The sequence below is a fragment of the Pogoniulus pusillus genome, chromosome 31 (assembly GCF_015220805.1).
Source record: "Pogoniulus pusillus isolate bPogPus1 chromosome 31, bPogPus1.pri, whole genome shotgun sequence".
Lineage (NCBI taxonomy): Eukaryota > Metazoa > Chordata > Aves > Piciformes > Lybiidae > Pogoniulus > Pogoniulus pusillus.
Window position 1 is genome coordinate 2531401 of NC_087294.1, and position 21870 is coordinate 2553270.

Below are 21870 nucleotides of genomic sequence, written 5' to 3' on the forward strand. Positions count from 1 at the left end.
GACAGGGGGTCAGTCTCTTGTGGCTTTTTCCAGTTCAGCTAGTTTTTAAATAATTCTTTCAAGTAGTTCTCAGTTTTGAGGTGGATTTCAGAAACACAGGTGTTGCCTCCAGAGATGCAGGGGCTCCATCTTCAAACTGTAACTCATCTACAATCACCTATCAAGAGTGTATCACAGTCAACCTCTTCAGTCCCTGCACTAAGCTTCCCTACAGCTTCCCCTTAAGAGTCTATAATGTGCACCTGTCATCCAATAAACTGGCACAGCAGCTCATGCTCTAGGAAAAGTCTTGACAAAGCACTATGCCTATCCAACACAACAGGAAGCAGGTAGCTCTTCAGTACTGGCAATGAAATTCTCCAACTATGCATCAGCCATGCAATGATCCCCAGAACAACGGGTCATCACAACCCGAACCATTTCTGCTCCACACGCAAGCCAGTCTCCTCACCTGTTTGCTATGACACACAGAAAACAGGCCTTTCCACCAGATACAGCAATGGCACTACCTTGACCACCTCACACATAACCACTTCTGCTATTTTTCTGCTATTTAAGTGTAGGGAGGGCTGGTTTAGAAAACTAAACCATTTAAAAAAAAAATCCCTTTTTGAATGTAGTGTGGTCTCATCTGGTTTACCTCCCTGAAGTACCTCACCTCAGTGTCAGCTGAGTGCAAGTACAATCACAAATCAGAGGATGGGAGGGAGCAGAGGCAGTGGCTGACTTGGATTAACTTGACTTATCCTTGAGCTGCAACCCCAATTCAGGACAGATAGGAATGTTGATAATGTAGCTGCACACCAAACAGCCTTCAGTGAGGCTGTTGGAAGTGCAAAGCTTAAAAGCTACAGGGCTGCAGCTACAATATTTAACAGATTATTAATTAAGCAACCAGAATGTTTTCAGATGTTGCTCATGAACCAAAGCACGTACTATGTTTTCTTATTGTTCCAAATTTAAAACATCAAAGCTGCTTTCATCAAAACACAGGCTGAAGCCAGCGGTCAAGAGTAGCCTATGTCAAACATTACCAGGCTGTTACTCATTAAGCTGGAGAGCCACAGGCAAGACTGGAGTAAGAAAGAGCACCCACACGTGCAGAGGAGAGCACATGCGCACCAGAGCACACTCTGTCCAAACTCCATCACATTTCAGGAGGAAAAAACACACTGACCAAATAATTGCTCAAGGTCAGGCACCAAAATAAAGAAGTGTGGCTAACCAAAGTCAAAAGAGCACAGCATTTGTGTCAGAGCTGATGGGCTGATCCAGGGCTCTGCTGCTGCCCAGGAACAGCACCACCTTCCCCTTCCCAACCACATTCACGTGCTGCTGTGTGATGAGCTGGATCTGCCATCTGATCAAATGGAAAATCAGCTCTGAGAAGAAAGAAAAAAAAGGGGAAAAACAAAAAAAAAGGAAAAATACACTGAATGACTGTTCCAAAACTGAGCTAATTCACTCCATGCCTATACAAACACTGGAGTTAACAAAAGGTACTGCCACAGTCATCCACTCTTGATCTCTTTACAAAAATGTGTCCTAAAGATCCTTTGGACTCTCAAATTTCCCAATAAACAGCAATAAACTTGACACCTCCAGAAAACTTAAATGATGAGGTGATACAGCACTTCTGACAAGGATTAGCCACAAAGGTTAAGCCTTCGCAAGAGCATGTTCAATGTTATGTTGTGATATCTTTAGCTGCACTGCAAACACACTGGCTGCACATTACCAACAGTGAAATTACCAGAGGCATGATGCTAAAAACTGTTGTTTGTGGCTGGTTGTTGTTTGTTGGTTTTTTAATAGATTATTTAAAACTAATATCTCTTCATTCTAAAAGTCAAGAAAAATCAGCTGTTTTTTTTTTGCTTTCAAACTCACCCATCATAGAACATAGGTAAAGATTCAGAAACCTAATCCAAATACTACCTGAAACATGAAAACATTTGCACACAGCTCCCTGTTCATGCCTGTGGGTTTTTTATATGTTTTAATCTCAAACCAGCAAGTCATCAGAGGATGATTAGAAAGTATTTAGTTTTCACCACTGCCCTAGATTTTTTTTGTCCCAATTATTTGGCTCAGAAAGTTTATTTTTGGGATCTCTGCCTTTGTTTATGCAGTTTTGCACAGACTCAAATGTTTGCTCTTCCTCTCCCCCACATACTTCGGTCAACTAAGAAATGTCTCCTTCCAGCCCTTTTCTCCCTGAAGAAAATGTTTTCATTGACAAAAACACGAAGACACTCAAGTTGCTGAGTCTTTCCCCCTCCTTTAGGGAATTCAGTTTCTTTGACATGTCCTCTAAATTCCTTACATAAGCCTTCAATGCCTGTCCAGAAAAGTCTTGCAAACTACCTCCAGAAGCAACAGAAATGTCTGCTTGCAGGAAACTTTCATCTTTTTTATCCTTGTCCACTCTCTCTTGCTGCCTCTTCAGATGCTTTGCTGCATATGTGGCCACTGCTATGAGATGAGGGAACACAGCCTCATCACCAAGGCAGTAAAGATACACACATTTCTCTTTCAGCTATGTTGGTTCTAGAATTTGCTTACTGCGACAACATATCTTGCAGATACTTTCAGCTTAGCCTTGTAGCTGCCCAAGAGGGCTCTATCCCTATCCCTATAAAACTGTGAAAAAGGGGGGGAAAAATTACTTAATCAGTGCTACTCCCCTTCCCAAGAACAACAATTTTCAAAGCCTGACCAGTCAATGCCACATTTCCACAGTCTGAGCTAACAGCATAGTGGAGAGTGGAAGGAGAAAGAGACAATAAGAGGAATGAAAACAAAGCAAAAAACCCCCACACAGCTCCTTTGTTTTTTAATTCAAGGCCTCAAAAGCTAGCAAAATACCACCATATATACATACATCCAAAAAAAATTCAACTAAATTGTATCAATACACAGATCCACTGTCAAAAAAATAATACAGGTGGAATGGGGAAAAGTTTTATTCTCTCACACAAGTGAGGGAAAAAAAAGGCTATGACTAGAACATAAAAACACCACCTGCTGATCTTGTACAACAGTTCCAAGTCTCCAAGGAAGGGGCATCTGGAAGGTGCCAAAGAACATACTCAACCCATGGCAAGTCATGGACATTTCAGCTGCAGTATGTGAAATCTGTCTAAAGCATTAACTTGAGCTACATTTCACAAAGGATTTCCAGAATCCGGTATGAGGTCAAAACTTTTGTCTACAAGGGAAATTAGGAGGAAATTGTAGGAGATAAAGCACAGCTTTAGGTTCTGGCAGTCATCCAGCTTTTTAAAATATTAAAATAAAATGAACAAAGTAAGAACTAAAAAATACCTTAGGGGGCTGCAACATCCATTACTTCAGTCTAGACTGCATATAGATTACAGTACATTTACTAGCTCTGCTTCTCTGACAGATCATGGCTTCCCACAACAGGAGCTGCAATTACATTCTTCTACTAGATTTTCAATTTTCATGTTAAAGAGGTCAGATAGGTCAAATACTGAAGCAGAAACAAAACATTTTTCAAATATAAGAGCAACTCTTTGGGAAACACTTCAGATTGTATGAAGTGATTACATGAAATATGCTTCTTTATAATCAGGAATAAATCAGCCTATACTAAGAGTACAAATGATCCTGTAGCACCTTTCTTCACCAAATAAAGCAGAGATCACACAGGCACTAATGTCTCTCCATTTCAAGAAGAGTATACTTGGCACTGCATGTTTTGCCAAACAGGCCAGTGCTGGCCAAAGAATCTTTGGGCAGCCTTTCCCACCCTTCTTCCTGATGTAACTCTATCTACCTCTGGCTCTCAGTCATTGTGTTATATAAAACACATATTCAAAGACTGTCCAAACTAAGGCTTTTAAATTAAGTCCACAGTAGCAAACCAACCCAAAATATATCTATTTTAAAACAAAGACATTCTGAAAAAAAGTATTGGCACAGTTCTACTGAGAGAGGAACAGTTTAAGTCCAGTGAGTTTAAATTGTAACTGAGTTAGCAAAACATCCCTCATTTCAAAGGCATTTTCTTCACTTTGTAGACTACAAAACTACCCTAAATGCATTTCAATTGATGTAAAGCAGCTGTCAACAGTCTATCTTATAGGACAAATTCACTCCACTTGATCGCAATTTTAATCACAGTTCACAAACAGGAATCACAGGATCTAACAACACTACTCAAGAAACTTCTTCCCCCTAAAGTGCAACCAAATGAATTAGCATTGCCTCTTATTAGGAAAAAGTTACAGAGCTATTAACACAAACCTTGTAAGAATTAAACAAACACTTACTGTTTTCTTTTACCATGATGTGTAACAGACAGCAAGAGACACAGATAATCTGGTTTTATCAGACTTGCCTTAATCATTCACACAATAGAGCACTGTAAGAGATTTTTTATGTCTGTTCACCATTGAACTAACCAGTGCACACAGAAGATCCACAGCCTCTAGAACCAGTTCCTGGTGCCCAATCCGTGAGATACCCAAGTCTTCAAGGTCCTGGTGAGAAATCTGTAACAGCTGCTCACCATTAATCTTCTCCCGTTCAAATTTATGGACATACTGCTGCAGGCAATCATCCAGGCCTACCAAAACACAAAAGAATGCAGTGGATGTGCAGTCAAATTTCTGTCTTTTCATCCCTTTTCCCTCAATCAAAAAATTAAACAGAAAAGCAAAAAAACACCCCAAGGAAAAAAAAAAAAACACCCACCAAAAAAACCCCACAAGTAAAAAAAACCCCACACACAACAAAAGCAAACCCTGCAAAAAGCACAAACTGAAAGTTCATACAGTACACAATGGCAAATTATGAAAGAAACTTGCAGTACAACTGAAACTGCACCACAGGGGCACATATGTAGGTTCTGTAGATCTTTGGGTCACTTGTGTCAATGCATGCTCCTTGTGGATCAAGCTCTGCAGGAAAGAATGTCCCTATGGCATCTGCTTAGGCAGACCTACCAGGGGGCACACACAGACTCAGCCTCTAGGGTAACCCAAAACCCTTAAGGGCAACTAAAGCAACAACAAATAACAACTTACTAAAGTATATATATATATAAAAATACAAGGCAAGAACAAAGACCTTGCCCAAAGCCTAGTTGAACAAGGAAACAAAAGCACAAAAATCCACAGTTTGTCATCTACTTATATACAAGAGGGCTGAATGAATGATGAGTAGGAAATGGGATAATCAAAGGTAAAGCAATCAAAGTTATGTTTGGCTCAAGTCTCATTATTCCTTTAATTTATGAGGCCCTGGAGCTTCCTGAAACAGCCATACCTTCCCCTTGCTAAGGATTAAAAGCACAGAGCAATAAGAAATCTAATTCAATGTCATTATTTTTGAAGTTGTTTTAAAACAGTTTATTTTGTCTCAGCAATATCAGCAAAACCCTTACTTTAAATTGTGATTCTATGGTCCTGTCCTCTACAGTATCTTTCCCCAGATATTACAGAAAGGATTTCTGATTTTCACTTTGTTTATGAACTTTATGTGTTAATCCTGTTTTCTTGTGTATTCTGCCCACTTTGTTCTTTTAAAGCTCCTCTAAACGATCTGGACAGATATGTTAGTTTAGATGTGAAGTGCTCTTGATGCTCTGCTCCACTGCAACATGTTCACTAGAGCAAAAGGAACAGATCCTGCCTCGCAGAAATACACCATAAGCACTGAAAAGAGCTGACATGGGCAAAAATTCAGCTTATACATTCAACATCTACTGTGAGGCATCCACAACAGCTGCATTGTTTGACCATTCAGTGTTTTAAAAATTGAACCTTTAACTGTATAAAGGATGTTTATCCACCAAGTTGGCTCAAAAGGAAGCCATTGAGATGGACAGGATGTTGAACGCTGCAAATGAGAAACACAAAGAGCATCCTGAACTACAAGGAAACAAGAGTCAGAAGACCAGCACTCAGTTTCACTCATGGAGCTGCAGTAGCAGCCTGGAAAACAAGCACACCCAGCACACACTGCTGCCAAGAAAACATTCACAACAAGTCACAAGGGGAGTTCTAGAAATCACATGAAACATATTCGCTTCATAACGGCAGCACAAGTCGTCACTGCTGTCTTGCAGTGTCTGGTCACAGCAGAACTGTACATTATAAGCTCTCAGTGGCACAGGTTTACTTAACACATTGCCTGCTTTTAGAATTGCTCAGAAATTAATAAGGAGAAACACTCTGGCACTTAACAGTTCCATGACCCAGGCAAGTTTAATTATTGCAGTGTATCAAAATTGGGCTGAAGAAGCTTGATTCCTCCACACGCAGAGATACTGGTGTGCACAGCTTGATTTTTAAGTATAATTATGAATGGGAAAGCATGCATGCAAGATGAGCAGTCTCCCAGGGCTATGGTTGTTTGGGTTGCACTCTTGTTTCTTCCCCATCTGTCTTGGCAAGGCCACATAAATTTTGAAAATTGAGCCCAGTGTTCTCTTTCCCACAGGCACCAAAATCTCCCTTAGGTTATATAAAAACTCTTTTCCCAGGAAAAATAATAAGGTCTGGTCTTCATTGGTGAGGAATTTCTTTTTTCAAAACAAATTCTCAGCTGAGGCCAACATACGGTGCACATATTTGGCATTCCCAATTTTTAATGCTGTCTTGCAGACCACTCTTTCCCATCCCTCACCAATGGAAACAGGACTTACAACATAAATTACACAACCACCTAAAATAAAATACTTCATTCAGCATGCAAGTAAGTTTTTACTACTCGAGATTTTTTTGATGCAGTGCTGCTTTTGCCTACTATGCTGTGTGTTCATTCAACTTTCTAGACTCTCATTATGTGCTAAAACATGAGACTGAAAAATACAAATGCATGTATTCTCTTCAAGAGCTACAGCTGTGGCTTTCAGCTTGCCTGTGCCTTTTTGGGGTGGTTTGGGTTTGTTGGTTTGGGTATTTTTTTATCCTTGGTTGCCCATTCTTGAAAGACTATTACGATGTGAGCAGCATCTTTAAATAACAGTCCTTGAAAACAATACCTTCTACAATCACTCTATGATATAAAATATTACACAATCACACAAATGTTAATTCAAAACAGTCAGAGAAAAAAAAATAACTCAGAAATTTATTTCAGACTAACTGACCAAAACTATGCAAAGCAGGAAGTGAAGACAGACCCACACACGCCTGGCAAGCACTCACTAGTGGGTTATAACATTAGTGTTCTTGTTACTTCTACTAAGATACATATGGAAAATGCTTAAACATCTTAATTGAGATTACAGCCACATTTACAGCCTGTTGTTTAATTTTCCATCATGTCAATGAAATGTTTACATTTCATATGCAAACCCAAAAAAATCATTGTTTCTCCAAGAAGAGATGAAAAAGGGCTCATAGATCAGTTCCATAAAATAAATAACACTTAAAGAAAGTTTATGTCCTCATTCAGATGCCACTGATAACCTAAGCAAACTGCTCATTTTTACCTTGTATCAAACTTCTCTATTTTCTCTGTGAATTGTAGAGCCTCATATAGAATCATAGAATCAACCAGGTTGGAAGAGACCTCCAAGATTATCCAGTCCAACCTAGCACCCAGCCCTATCCAGTCAACTAGACCATGGCACCAAGTACCTCATCCAGGCTTTTCCTGAAGACCTCCAAGGACGATGACTCCACCACCACCCTGGGCAGCCCATTCCAATGCCAATCACTCTCTCTGACAACAACTTCCTCCTAACATCCAGCCTATACTTCTTGTGCTAGTTTGAAGCAGGCTAGAATGTTTTGCTAAAAGAACTAGATAATGGGCAGTGAAATGAAAAACAATTGTGTCTCCTTTGCTCACAGTCACGCTGAGAACTCTGGGAAGAAGAAGTAAACATTCCCCATTTTGTTCTTCACTTCTGCCTTTCCCTTCAGACCTGGTCACATCTCATTAACCTTGCTCCCACTAACCTTGCTCCCTAACCTCTTGGCTGCACCTCTCTTCTTCCTGAGAACTGGGGTAAGGTTGAGAGGGCAAGAGGAGGTGTTGGGGTGGTTTGAGAGCCCCTCCTGGGGACTCAGGTTTCTGGGAGGGGAGTTGTGCTTTTGTATTGTTTATCCTTTGTATATTTCTGTATATAACTGTGTATATTGTGAATAGCTGCTTGTATATTTGCTGCTGTAAAATAAATAGCTTCATTTATATTCCCAGAGGCCGTCTGAGTTAGCTGGCGCAATTCCAAAAGTGGGGGGGGGGGGCGGGTAAGAGCCCAAACCATCACACTTCTCCTGGCACAACTTGAGACTGTGTCCCCTTGTTCTATTGCTGGTTGCCTGGGAGAAGAGACCAACCCCCACTTGGTATCACCCATTAGCAAAGTCTGAATAGTACAAGAAACTTAGATGAAATAAAACTATAAAAAGCAACCTACACTACTCAGAAAGATGCTTTCTTGCATGTCATTGCCATCAGTGCAATAGCAGCAGGTTCAAGCAAGAAAATAGTTTTGCCTATTAAAAAAAACAACAAAAACAACAACCAAAAAAAACCCCACCCCACACAGTTACTCTGACATTAGAAAAGGTATATATATATCTTTCATCTCCTGAAGAGCTCAAGACACAGAGAGAAACTAGCCTGGTTAGTGCCTGTATTGTGAAAAAATTAACTGCAGTGTTAAACCTTGCCCACCAACTTTGTCAGGTGTAGAGATGTGCAATAGGTACTAAGAAATGTTCAGGTATTTTTGTCTAAAATAACTTGCTAGCACTATGCAAAACACCCTGACAAATTCAATACCTTTTGGTCATGAAAGGGCATTAGGACAGGTCTTCCATTTACAGATTTGCACTGACAGCAATCTCAGTCTGATTACAAAACTAAGAAAGTTATTTTGAGTAAGAATAAAGATTTTTTTTTTTTTTTTAGATAACACCCTTTGAGGGACTTAGGTCTAAGCCATAACTATCAGTTTACTATTCAGAAATGACTGTATTTTGGGAACTGACAGATATTGGCCATTCAGCAATGATGGACCTGACTCCTAAAGTACTAGAGACATGTGGTTTGTAAGTAGTTTCATGCTTTTTACTTGGCTTCTGTGTTTGTCACTACCAAACAACTTACCTAGCATGGAGCAATAGACACAGTTAACCCATATATTACAGCCACAGGTCCAAAATAAGCTGACTTGCTATCTCTTCTTCCTCCCACTATCTCACTCCTCAGCCTCTTCTCTTGTGAGGCTACATACTCAAACGTGTCTGGAGGAGGAGGAATGGAGGGGCAAGGAAGGCAAGATAAATAGGGCAAGGAACCGAGAAAAGAGTGAGAAGAGGGAGGTGAAATGTGATGAGGATCGTTTTCTGTTAGTTCAGGAACTTGAAGAGATTCTCAAGATAGCTCATAAAATGCCAAACCTGACATTAGGAAGTGGGGGGAGCACAAGCCACTTGAACACAATTGGTTTCATAGCACCGCTTTTCTCAGGGGTATGCAGACTTATTATGAACTTGTATGCATTTCTTCTCTGCTAAGTGACCAAAAAATGGGTAACACCAAGGTTCAATTCAGCCAGCTGAAAGGCTCCCTTGGACTTTGGATAGCTGGTAGGTAGGACTGCAGTTATTTTTGCCTCATCATCTTAAGGAACACACATACAAATATTTTAAGTACCTAACCTCCCCACCCAAGAAAGCCTCTCATTTTGGTCTCCCTTCAGGTTCTACACAGTTGCTGTTTTCAGTCTCTAAAGACTCCTTTCACGCACCAGCTGCAACCCATCCTCCCAAGGTTTGTAAGTTCATCAGTCTCGGAGAATCTTTGATATACCCCATGGTATGTGTCATTATAATACCATTTATATTTCACACAGTATTACAACTGTTACTGTGATAGCTTCCTTTGTTTCCTCCATCTGTTTTCAGGACTGGAAGAAACTAATTTTAAAAGGAAAAAAAAAAGCAGTATGAAATCAAGGCAGCAAAGGAATACCAGAAAGAGGAAAGAGCTACTCCATAACTGGGGGAACCAGCACCTGAGAAGGCAAATCAAAGTAAAGAAAAAGGGTCTGTGAGACAGCTGTGAAAAGCTGAAGCAGCTCAGTAGGACAGGTACAGGGTGAAAAGGAGCAAATTGAAACAGTTCAAGAAGAAAACGCACACACAGTTTTCTTGACTAAAGAACACAGTGGGGAGGTTGTTCCACTGTTAACACCACAAATGCCATTCTCCTGCAATACTACAGCAAAAAATCTCCAAGGAGGACTTAAAGAAAGGCATTCAAGGTCCTTTAAAAAGCCATACATATAGAGCAGTTGACAGAAATTTAATTCAGTAGTAATTTCAGCCTACGTAAGAACCCACAAGCCTGATTGTTTCCTAGGTATCATGACTGTTCTAGCATATATCTTTCCTTCAGTATTCAAAACAAAAGTTTAGGTGTCAGCTAGTGTGAGCCACTTGCAAGGGCCAAGAGAGAGCCCGGAGCTTGGTGTGCCAACAAAAACATAAAAGCCTTCAAAAGGTCTTTGAATTACTGTCTAGTGCTCAAAGGTAAAAAAACTTCCTTATTCAGTGATTTCATCTGAGCAGTTCCACAACCATTCATAACACTGCCACCATCTGAAGGACCAATCATTTGAGAAAATTAAAAAATAAGGAAAAAATCACCACAAAAAGATCATTGAAGAGCAAGAGCTGATTATCAGCATCACAAAACATCTCCTGCATAAGCCAGCTTCTTTATAAAATAAGTTTTTCCAACGTAGTCAGTTGTAAGTAACTCTTCTGTCTGTTCAATCATCTGCATGCTACCTAAGTAGGCACGGCCTGTTGTCTCAGTAGGTGTTAGATCTAGCTTTGCTGAGGACAGACATTGCCTACAACAGCCAGAATGGTACAGAAGTTTCTTGTCTGCATGTCTTTGCTCCCGCCCCACCTCATCCCAAAACAGGGATGGAATCAGATAAACTGCTGTCCTGTGCCTGACAGCAGGGATACAAAAGGCAGCTCTCTCATAAAGGTCACAGCAGGACAGAGGGAAAGGGCAAAGCCTTCAAATTTAACAATGAGTGCTTTACTGTCCCCTCTGTAATCCCCTGTGATGGATGGCTACACAGAAAGCATTTTGCAACATGTTCCTATTTTCAGTATTTCCAGCTAACATATTTAGCCTGGAAAAATAGACTGCTACATGCATCCACACTACCTCAAAATAAATCTGTTCATTCCATTCAAATCCATCCATAAACCCCCTGGCTTCTTTTGAATGCAATACTAGAAGCTTTGCCGTCAAATAAAAGAGTTGGTGGATAAATTTGGGTTGTAAACCATTCTGACCAGAAGGGCCATGGAGACCATTTAACCTTTAGTTGCTTAATATAGATGCAATCTCAGCCTGATAAGCCTTCTGCTGTGTGATACTTTCTAACAACCCTCCCTATAAAGCTGCAGACCAAGACCATTCTTGCAATATTCGATTATCACCTATAGGACAACTATAGGTCTCAACAGTTCACAAGGTAAATCATGCAGTTTGTCAAGGAAGAGTCAAAATATCTTTTGACCACACATGTGGTGAACCTTCTCAAGTACTCCAATTGGGTTTGCAAAACTTCAAAACATCTAAGCTACCCTCATAAAATATTTTCACATGGAGAAGGTAACAGTGGAGTCTGCACATAAGATTACAGGAAGGAGAAGAACACAACAATGACTTATAAAGCCAGAAGTGGCACAGAAAAACAGAAAGATCAGCAATTATACACAGTCTCTTGCAATTATGGGAACTAAGAAGAGACGATGAAGCTAGCATGTAACAGGTCCAAACAAGCAATAAAAGACAGCAGTATGCAATGAACGTTCAACATCTATACAGGTTGAGAGGATGAGAAATAGGTTTATGAAAGAAAATGCCACAGAAGTCTCATGTGACTCTGAATAACTCAAACTGAAAAAGAAGGCTTGAGGAAGCCTACAGAAGGAAATACAGAATGTATCATCTTTCCTACAAGCCTCCTTAACATGTGTTTGCTAGACATTTAGAGGAGGACTCTAAGCCAGGTGGCACAGGACTTGCACAGCCATCTCATACACAGCATCAAAATGTACAGAAAATTCATATCTCTTCACTAGTGAAAACTACTATTGGCGTTAGTATTTACTGTAACAGTACACAAGTTTCTACTCAAAATGCAAAAACGCTATGCAGAGAACCAGAAAACATGGGGGAGGGGTGATGGGGGTGGAGTGTAGCGGAGCAAAAGGCTAAGCACTAATACTGAACTGTGATTTAAGCCAAAGATACAAGCAAAGCTTTTCTAAACTGGTTTAAAAATGAACAAACAACAAAAATGGACCCCAGTAATACCAAAAAATAGACCAATGAGTCACACAGCTGCTTTTATGGGTTGTAATCCAGTCTGAGATATCAACAGTAAATGAAAAACTGCAAGAGTGAATTAATTGATTAACAGCATCTTCGGCTGACAATGAATGAACTTGCATCAGGATTGAAATAAAAAAAAACAACAAGACTGAATGACAGTATACAATAAACCAAGATAAAGGTAATTTATTCCGAAAGCATTTCAGCTGAAACTCAAAGCTGAGCTTCTTTTTATTTTTTTTTCCAGGGAATTTATTAAAAAAATAAAATGGGATGAGGGAAGAGAATGTGCACATCACATTTCTAACAAAGCGGGGGGGAACAAAACACCACACAAACAGCAGGACTCAGTATGACATACAGGTTTAACCAGAAAGATCTCCCTTCATAAAAGTGATTCAACCATAAAGTCACAGACCACCCCACTGAAAAACAGCTCACAATGCCACAATCACAGTGAGGTAAAAATTCAAGCCTTCTTCAGTTTGACAGGGCATTCCCACTGGCCTTTAAAAAGTGGAGTGGACCAGGAAACAAAACACAATTTCAAAAGCTGCTGTATTACATTTCCACCACATTGAAGGCAGGTGGGGCAGAACACATATGCAGTCACATTTTCTACCAGCAGAGCTGGACTGGACATTTGTCCACAGCTGCACAAACTAAGCCATAATGCAGCAGGACTTAGCTGCCAACAAGCATCACCCACTTCCCTGAGAGAACACCTCTGAATACTAGTCCATTAAGTATAATTTGGATAATAGGGTTGAAATTTTGACTCACCTGGAAGGAAGAGAGAAGAGATGAGACACACCCTCATTCAGGACACACCACTCGCCCCCAGGCAGCCAGACTCTGCAGTGTCACCCCAAATACTCATCTTGGGAAAACGGGTTTCCAACAAGGAAGAATAGGAACCACAAACAAGAGCTTGTATTAAGACCTCAGACACCTGCCACTGTGAGATCTTGCTGGCATCATTTCAGATGTAACTTTTTGCTAATCCCAGCCAACACCAGAAGGGGACTCCTGGCCACAGAAAGAAGAACAGAACAAAGAAAACTGATCTGATGCACTTATTTTTTTTTCCTGACGACTTCAACATACATTCTCCATCTGGATCAAGGATTAAGTTCCATGTGATGAAGTGGCCTCACACAATGTAACACTCATCTTTTGGTTTTCTCTGTTAAGAACCAACTACATTACTCACTGATCAGCTATATTTGGCAAAAATGATCTTTCTGTGCTTCAATAGATTTTGTTTGGCAAACTAAGTAAATGAGATGGAAGCAGAGCATATCCATATGTCCTCTGCAGAGAGACCTGGCACTCTACGTTTCAACAGAAACCACCATGAAGGCAAACATTCAGCAAATGCATACAAAACACACCGAAGTGAAGAACATACCTGCCCCGGGCAGACAAGCCCAAACAGCTTCCGAGCCAATACCACAAATGTCTCCAGGGACACTGCTGACAACATTCTCCCAAACTTCACATTAAAAGTTATATCCTACTTCTAAGCAAGATGAAATTCACACTCATCTGCTGAGCGTACTGCAGCATGAGCAAAGCAACATGAACCAAAATACAATGACAGCCTAACACAGCCGTAATGAGCTACATTCATGTGATCAATGTTTACTGCTCAAGTAACGCCTAAGAACAACTATAAACTCTGAACTGAAACAAGGACACATCTCTTTGCTCAATGTATTTATACATGCAATGTTGTGCCTTTTTGTCTGTAGGTTTCATTTAATATAGCTGTAATTAAATGGGTTTACAATGGCTCCCCACTGACACAAAAGCACTTCCAGCAAATACAACCCAGATCTTGCTGTTCATCTTCACTCAAGATTTTGCTACTACACCTAGCCACCAATTTATCACCCCCCCAAAAAAAAAATCTTCATCCAGCACTGTCTCCTGTACTAAGACTACTGCAATGGCAGGAAATTTTTCATTTACTTGTTACTAAAAAGGCCTACTCTTGAACTAATTCATACCCTAAGAGAATAAATAGTCAAGGTTAGAAGGGACCACAAGGATCATCTAGTTCCAACATCCCTGTCATGGGCAGGGACACCCTACCCTAGATCAGCCTGGCCACAGCCTCATCCAGCCTGCCCTTAAACACTTCCAGGGATGGGGCTTCAACCACCTCCCTGGGCAACCCATTCCAGGGTCTTTCACCATTCTCATAGTGAAGAACTTCCTCCTCACATCCAGTCTTAATCTGCCCACTTCTACCTTTGCTCCGTTCCCCACTGTCCTGTCACCACCTGATATCCTAAAAAGTCCCTCCCCAGCTTTTCTTTAGGCTCCCTTTGGATACTGGAAGGCCACAATAAGGTCACCTCGGAGCCTCCTCTTCTCCAAACTGAACAGCCCCAACTATTTCAGCCTGTCCTCATAGGAGAGATGCTCCAGCCTGCCTGTCACACTCTAATAAAACCATTTTGCCAGTGAAGACCTGACTGACAGTGTCAGCAAATACGGACTTTTTAGCACAGTGAAAGAATACTTGTTGTGACTCTAAATCACACACACACACATTAGGAGAGGCAAAAAAGATGACTAAACGGTTGTGGTGAAATAGACCTTTTAAATCCTGTTGTATCTAGAAACAGTGCCAGCTCCTCCACATACCCTAGATATTTGTTGTTGTTGCTTGCAACTGTTGTCCACTACTAATTAAAAGGTGTTGCCTAAACAGGGCAGCAATAGGAGCTACTTAATTATACTAGCATTGAGTGGCTTCATCAATTCCATTCAAGCAATGAGCGTGGAACAGTTCTACGCTCATATGTCAAGATTAATGAATGTGTAGCATCATCAAAACTGACAAAGAAAATGAGGACATTTTAAACATGGGGATTCTTTTCCACCCTGGACTTGAAAATCTCACTCCTCTTGGATGCCCAAAAGTTGTTTTACAAGGTACGTCAGCTCAAAGAACCACTGAGTCTTTCACCAGAAGGAAACAAAAGCAAGTAGTAAAACCAAAAGTAAAAAGCAGAGAAAAACAGATGATTGCAATGTTCTTTTTCTCACTCCAAATGTCTTTTCTTCATGCTAAATGCACTTTAAGACATGCTAGACAGTACATTTGAAACTATACTCAAACAGGAATTAGTGGTTTCTGTAGCCAAGGCAGATCTGACTTTCTCATAAGAAAAATAATTGTTCATTCTGGGTTTCTCTCTCATACAAAAAATAATTATTCATACCACTGATGCAAACAACAGCTTTGCCTAGGCACAACAGGCTTTTGGCTGGACTGAAGTAGGCACCAATCGCATTTCCTCCTCAAGATAACTTTTACCCAAACCTGAGGTGAAGCTTCCTCTCACCACCAGAGCCAAATTTGTCCCAGCCACTTAACACCAGCATCTTGATAGGAAAAGGTAAGCTGCACAGATGTCTATGCCTCAACTACTGCAATAGCATGTTTCAATAGCAGCAGCTTCAGCTAGTACAATGAGCTGTGCATCAGCAGATGATGCAGAAGGATGCAATCTGCAGAGGATAAGGTCAGAAAGTTGCAAGGGAATAGGGGATAAACAGCAGTAAGTGGCAGCATAACCTTGTCCAGCAGAGCAAATCTGTCCGAGACCTGATTTGTTTCTTTTGAGACACACCCCCTCACTGGACCAGCTATGGACCCAACTTATGCAGGTGTAGTTCCTCACACTCCAAAGAGAAGCCCCAAATCAATCTTATTTCTGCTACTAACAGATACATGTTTTCACTAAATCAGTGTAACCACAGAGAAACAGATTGCTCAGAATTTTCCAGTTCACACACACATACTTACTTTGTCAGGTGGTTTCTCTTTTACAACATTATTCTGACACACATTTTTTACAGGAGAACCTTTACTGCAAACAAGCCTTTAAACCACTTCACTACTTATGGAAGTATAACAGCTAAAGCTAAACTGAACCTAAAGTAGTCTCAATGCTGTAAATTCACAAGATTACAGGAACCAGATTTTTTTTAAACAGAAACAATTAGATTTCATTTTACTGCTCTAGTGAGATACATGTTACAGTTTAATTGACAACATTCACTTAAAGTCCAGAGACAAAACTCTAAAAGCTGTGGAAATCACAGAATCATAGTCTGTAAATCATACTGTATGCCCAAAGTCCATCTCTTTGCCTTATTCTTTCCACCATCTAGTCCACTGCTCTCTCCAGCATCCCTGGATCCTCTTGTTTCTTACCTGCATCATAATAGCACCTCCTTCCCAGAAAACTTTCCAGATCCTATGCATAAGTGGTGACGGAGAGCCAAATGAGAGGTGATGAGGGGCCCAACGGGGTGCTCTGCCTTCTGGGAGGCGTGCAAGCACATCAAAGAAACACTACAAATAGCAGGTTGGGGTACTTCTGTACTAGACACTAGTGCACAGCCTGGCAGCAAATGACTGCATACGAGCAACAGGTTTTGGGGAATATACTATGCAGGTGCCATACAGGAGGAACCAGGGAGATGCTGCAGGGCTGTTTTTGGCACCATGGACTTAAGGAATATAAGACACTTCAGTGACTGATGGAATGTTGGATAGTGAACGTCATAAAACACGGAGGACAGTGAGAAATAATAGTGTGGGATGAGAATTAACAACTAGCACACTAATATAGGGTCATACCAGGTAAAACTGACAATCCTCTTTGCCCCTCCTAAGTACTTGCTGGAGCAGGGGGAGGGAATGTTGGTGGTAGAGAAGCAGAGAAGATGAGACATAGGTGCAGGTGTTTCTGCGCTATGAGTACTTGACTTAAGAACAAGTTGAGTCCCTTCTGCATGGCATAGCTCTCACCACTTCCTGAGATACAAAATACTCAAAACAAGTGCATTTACTGCCTAAGTGTTCAAAATTCATGTGTCAACTTTTTTTCTTTAGGAGTGGCTCTCATATAAAACAAATTAATCTATAATCAGTCTTTTACCAAAATTTGTCTCTGTTAAGCACAAACTGAACAGCTGAAAGGACAGAAACTGGTAGAGAAAGGCAACCCTTACAAGAGGCAAAACCAGGCAGATACCTCCTCAAAATTGACAAACCACGCATGGAGAAAAGGTCTGTTATAATCCCAGTGGCTGATCCATCTTGTAAGAAGCACATTCCTCATCTCACATACTACAGTGCCTTCCTTCAATACTGAGGAGATTAATACAGCTTGGACTTCCACATGTTATCTGCTGCACAGTTGGCATTGTGTAGCACTCTCCAGGTAGTGGTCAAATTTTCACAATTCCAAATCTTGAGGAATTTCTCACTGTGCCCAAAGATGGATTTGGAAACAAATTCAGTAGTAGTATTTTGGTGTAATGTTTCGTAAGCGTAGACAGAACATGCAAGAAGGCTCATCCACTTCAATGCCTGACAGTGTTCCTCTTTGCTAAGCTACACAACAACATACTTTTAAGATGGTGAGTTATGGAAGCCCATCTGATCCCTGTTCATCTTTGTTCTTCACACACAGGCATAGCAATGGCCTTATTTACACCCAAGTTAATCATTAGGCCTTACAGAGTGTGGAGAGCAGAGGGGGAAGTGGTGAGGAGAGGGAGAGGAGAGTCTGTTTTCTAAATTAGAGGCATTTTTTCCAGAAGTTACAGAAACAGTAGCAAAGAAACAGTGTCTCATACAGATATTCTCTCTTTACGCAGGCTTGGCTTCACATCCCCAAACTAAGGCTGCTACTGAGTGACATATCCTTACGTGCTCGCTCCCAGAACTTCCATAAAACCCACCAACTCCAGCAGTACCCTCTGCACAAGTAACTACTTCATAGCTTTTTGCTGACCAACTTACTCTCAGATTGTCACCACAGAGGCTACCAGGCACTGGGGTTTTTTGCTGGCTAACAGTAAGCAGAAGACAGGGCTTCCCACCTAAAGACTAATATAATACATCAAAACACCTGTTGGTCTTTGTTACTTCTGTAAGCCACTTATTTACTGAGGAAAAACTCCAAAACTGTTATAAACCAACCACGAGAGTGAGACTGCTCCTACTTGGGCCTACCCAAGTAAGGCTAACATGACAAAATACTACCTGGAAAAGAAGATCACATAACAGTTAAATACTGGGAATAAAGGCAGATGCAGCCATAAGAAGATGGATGAGGAGAAATTACTATTGAAAGTTTCCATATGAGAAATTCACCCAGTAGAGAACATTTAATGACCTTCTAACAGTCACACTGCTTCAACTATAGCAAGCAAAGTTTTGTTGGTTTGTTTTTGTGTTTTTTTTATATGGCTATCTTACTGTTTATTTCAGATTTCCAGAACTCACAATACCTAGCATTATGGGCATATTGTAAACAGAGAAACATCAAAGTCTTCGTATCCCAGAGTTATTCTCTCTAGACACCATATCCTGCTCACATCAAGTAAAAGAGACATCTTTTACCCCCATTTTGAGTTCTAATGGATATAAAACTATTGCCAAGCTCTTGGTCTGCAGCTATTGCATTTCAACTTCTGTTCCCTCCTCTCACAAACACACACTGATCCTGGAATGAGAACCACAGAAACAAAAAACATGTACTTACTTGCAGACCAGAGCTGACAGTAGGAGTTCACACCCTCTTCCTAGAAGGGTAACTATCTGGGCTCAGGAGGGTTTGGGACAGAGAAGACAGGCCAGGCCACTCTCCATCTGCAAGCCAAATCTTCCAGCAAGGGAAGACTTGAGACAACTGCATAACAAAACTCCCTGGCAAAGCAACAACTCAAAAAACAATGAACCCATTTTCCTCAGAGGAAAAAAATCAAAACCTCAGTCCACTCTATGCAGCACTGGACTTCCATCAGCCCATACATTCCATCACCAAGCCTCAGCCCATCTGGTTTACTGTTACTAACAACTTCCTCACAACAGCATAAGTGCTCTTCCAAAGGAATAAAACAGAAGCAACTATGAGCACAGAATTCAATGACATGTAGTATTAATCACAGGAACTAGACACTGATTGTAGGCAGCAGAAAAAGCACCATGCCCTTCTGAAGCACACTTTTGTAACGTGGCTGCCTCCATGGCTTATCAACTTGAACAGGTCAGTCCACTTCCCATGGGGAAAATAGGTCAACATTGCAGTAGGAGTAATTTTTATACTCCTCACCAGGTAAAAAAAAAAAATCCTTTGCTGGCCCCAAAAATAAATACTACTCTTCAACAGGTCAAAGTCATTCTCTAAAGGCAGTAGCAGTGCGCTACGTGATTTGCTTGTGTCTCTAGCACATGAAGCCCATGTGCCCGATAACTTTATGTGGTTAATACAGCACAACAACCCCCTGCCCTGGGGCTTTCATCTCAAACGTGCAATTAAGAGCCTGCCTTTTAGAAGTTGCAAGGGTTTTGTGGTTGAAGGAGTAGTTCATTAGTCACAAGAGCTCCTTTTCTTGAACTCTGGTAATTAACACTCTGATGCCTGTTCCCACAGTGGAAACAAGAGGGAACATTGCAAAACTGCCTGCCTTTTGGCTCCCTAGAGAAAAAAAAAAATGGGGTGATCCCTTTAATTTGGCTTGGCTGCCGTGTCACACCACCATGTGGAACTGTTTTGGCTGATTGCAGCGAAGTCCATTACTCACATATGCCTCTCCTTTGTGTATGCACCCTTGCCATGGCGGTGATTACTGTTACACCCATGAGCTAGTCAGGGAGCAGTTTGCTGCAAAGCAATAGCTGATGTAGTTGTCAGATAACCAGCCTTTTAGATGGCAACCACCTACACTGTTACTAAACATTTATGACTAGCACCTTACAATCTCACAGTCACCAGTGAAGCATAAATACAGGCACATTAGAATCACCATCCATCAGCACTTGCTAATCACATTAATGGGCAAGCTGAATAACATCAACAACAATAAAATTAATGCTGATAATGTGGACCTCTTTGCATCATGGACAGAATCTCAGGAGTCACAACTGGATTCTCCCAGGAGACAATGAGATTCCTGGGATGCATTTGTTACTTCTCGTTAAAAATCCCCACGCCATTTACACCAGGAATTCTAGCTTTTCAGAAGTTATTGTTTGCATTGTTTTATGTAGTACATTGGAATCTGTGCTAGTTTGAAGCTAGCTAGAAGGTTTTGGTGAGATTACAGGCTGTGAAAGGAAAACAGTGGTAATGCTTACTGAGAGATATAAGAATAAGAATCCAAACATAGATAAAGGCACTTCTGCTGGGGAGCGCTGAGCTGCATCTCTCTCTCTAACCTCATCCTCCGTTTCTTTAATTAATCCACTTTGCTTCCTAACCCCCTGGCTGAACCTCTGTTCTTCCTTGGGACTGGGGTAAGGTTGAGAGGGACAGGGGGAAAGCGAAGGGGCAGTTGGGAGCCCCTCCTGGGGACTCAGGTTTCTGGGAGGGGAGTTGTGTTTCTGTATTCCCTTTTACCTTGTATATTTCTGTATATAGCTGTATATACTGTAAATATCTGCTTGTATATTGTGCTAAGCAGTATAAATAATAAGCTTCATTCAATTTCCAGGGCCTGCTGAGTCTAGTCTGGGTGATTTCCAAGGGGAGGGGGGGGCAGGTAACACCCAAACCATCACAGAATCGCTTCCATAAGCCAGGATACACAAGGAAACTTAAAAACAAAGAATAAAAATTCTAATCTCTGTCCAAAGAGAGCCTGAAACAGAGAGAGGAACATAAGACAAGAAATGACAATCCACATCACTGGACAGAGGATCATTTCACTGTACTGGCTACTGGCCTTCACCTACAGAAAGATGGGAAAGTTAATGCCATCAGATCTGATAGCTCTGAAAAGGATGAGAAAGCTTAAAGGCATTCATGTAAAGTAGTCATTGGATTCCCAACAACAGGTGAGGAAAAACATGCAGAACCAGGCTAGGAGGTCTGGCCACAAAGAGCTCTGAGAACAAAAGCAGACAGCAAGTTTGAAGCAAGAGAGGTAGCATTGGAAAGGGTATGAAAAGACTGATATAGATAGTACTCCTACTTGGGGTAAAAAAAACACCACACCAAACTTTTTGTCAAGCATAGTGTTGAAGCATCTCAGCTTCCTTTGAACAGACTGTATCAAAACTCAAGGTTTAGAAGCTGAACAATCAATCACCACATCTCTTGTCCGTATTTTTTAATTCTTTAAACATCTAAATCAATCAGTTCAAACAATTTGATGCCCAACACATTTTCATTATTCTGTGTTGTCCCACAGCCCTAGTTAGGTGTACAGTGATGATGTTGTTTCCTAAGACAGCAGAGATCTGTCAGAGTTCAAGTGCAACACCCACAATTGCAAAGCCAAAGGCATCTAAGGTCACTGCTGGAAAAGCTGATTGAGGGCTCTGATTCATACACAAGTCCAAAATACCACCAACCAGACCAGGAGGCCTACTTCATTTTCTAGATGTAAAAGTGGAACAGAAAAAGTTAGGAAAGAGTTTTATATTTCCTTCATTCCATCTGACATTCTGTTATTATAAAGATGTGAAAGCATGAG

At 40.9% G+C, this 21870-nt stretch overlaps 1 protein-coding gene across 1 annotated transcript in view; it reads right to left on the reverse strand.

Moving 5' to 3' along the window:
* Positions 1-21870, reverse strand: part of CNKSR3 (CNKSR family member 3) — a 61615-nt gene that overhangs the window by 28272 nt on the left and 11473 nt on the right. The window contains exon 2 of the mRNA XM_064169437.1: positions 4431-4594. Coding sequence (XP_064025507.1) covers positions 4431-4594 — 164 coding nt within the window. The remainder of the gene's footprint in view (positions 1-4430; positions 4595-21870) is intronic.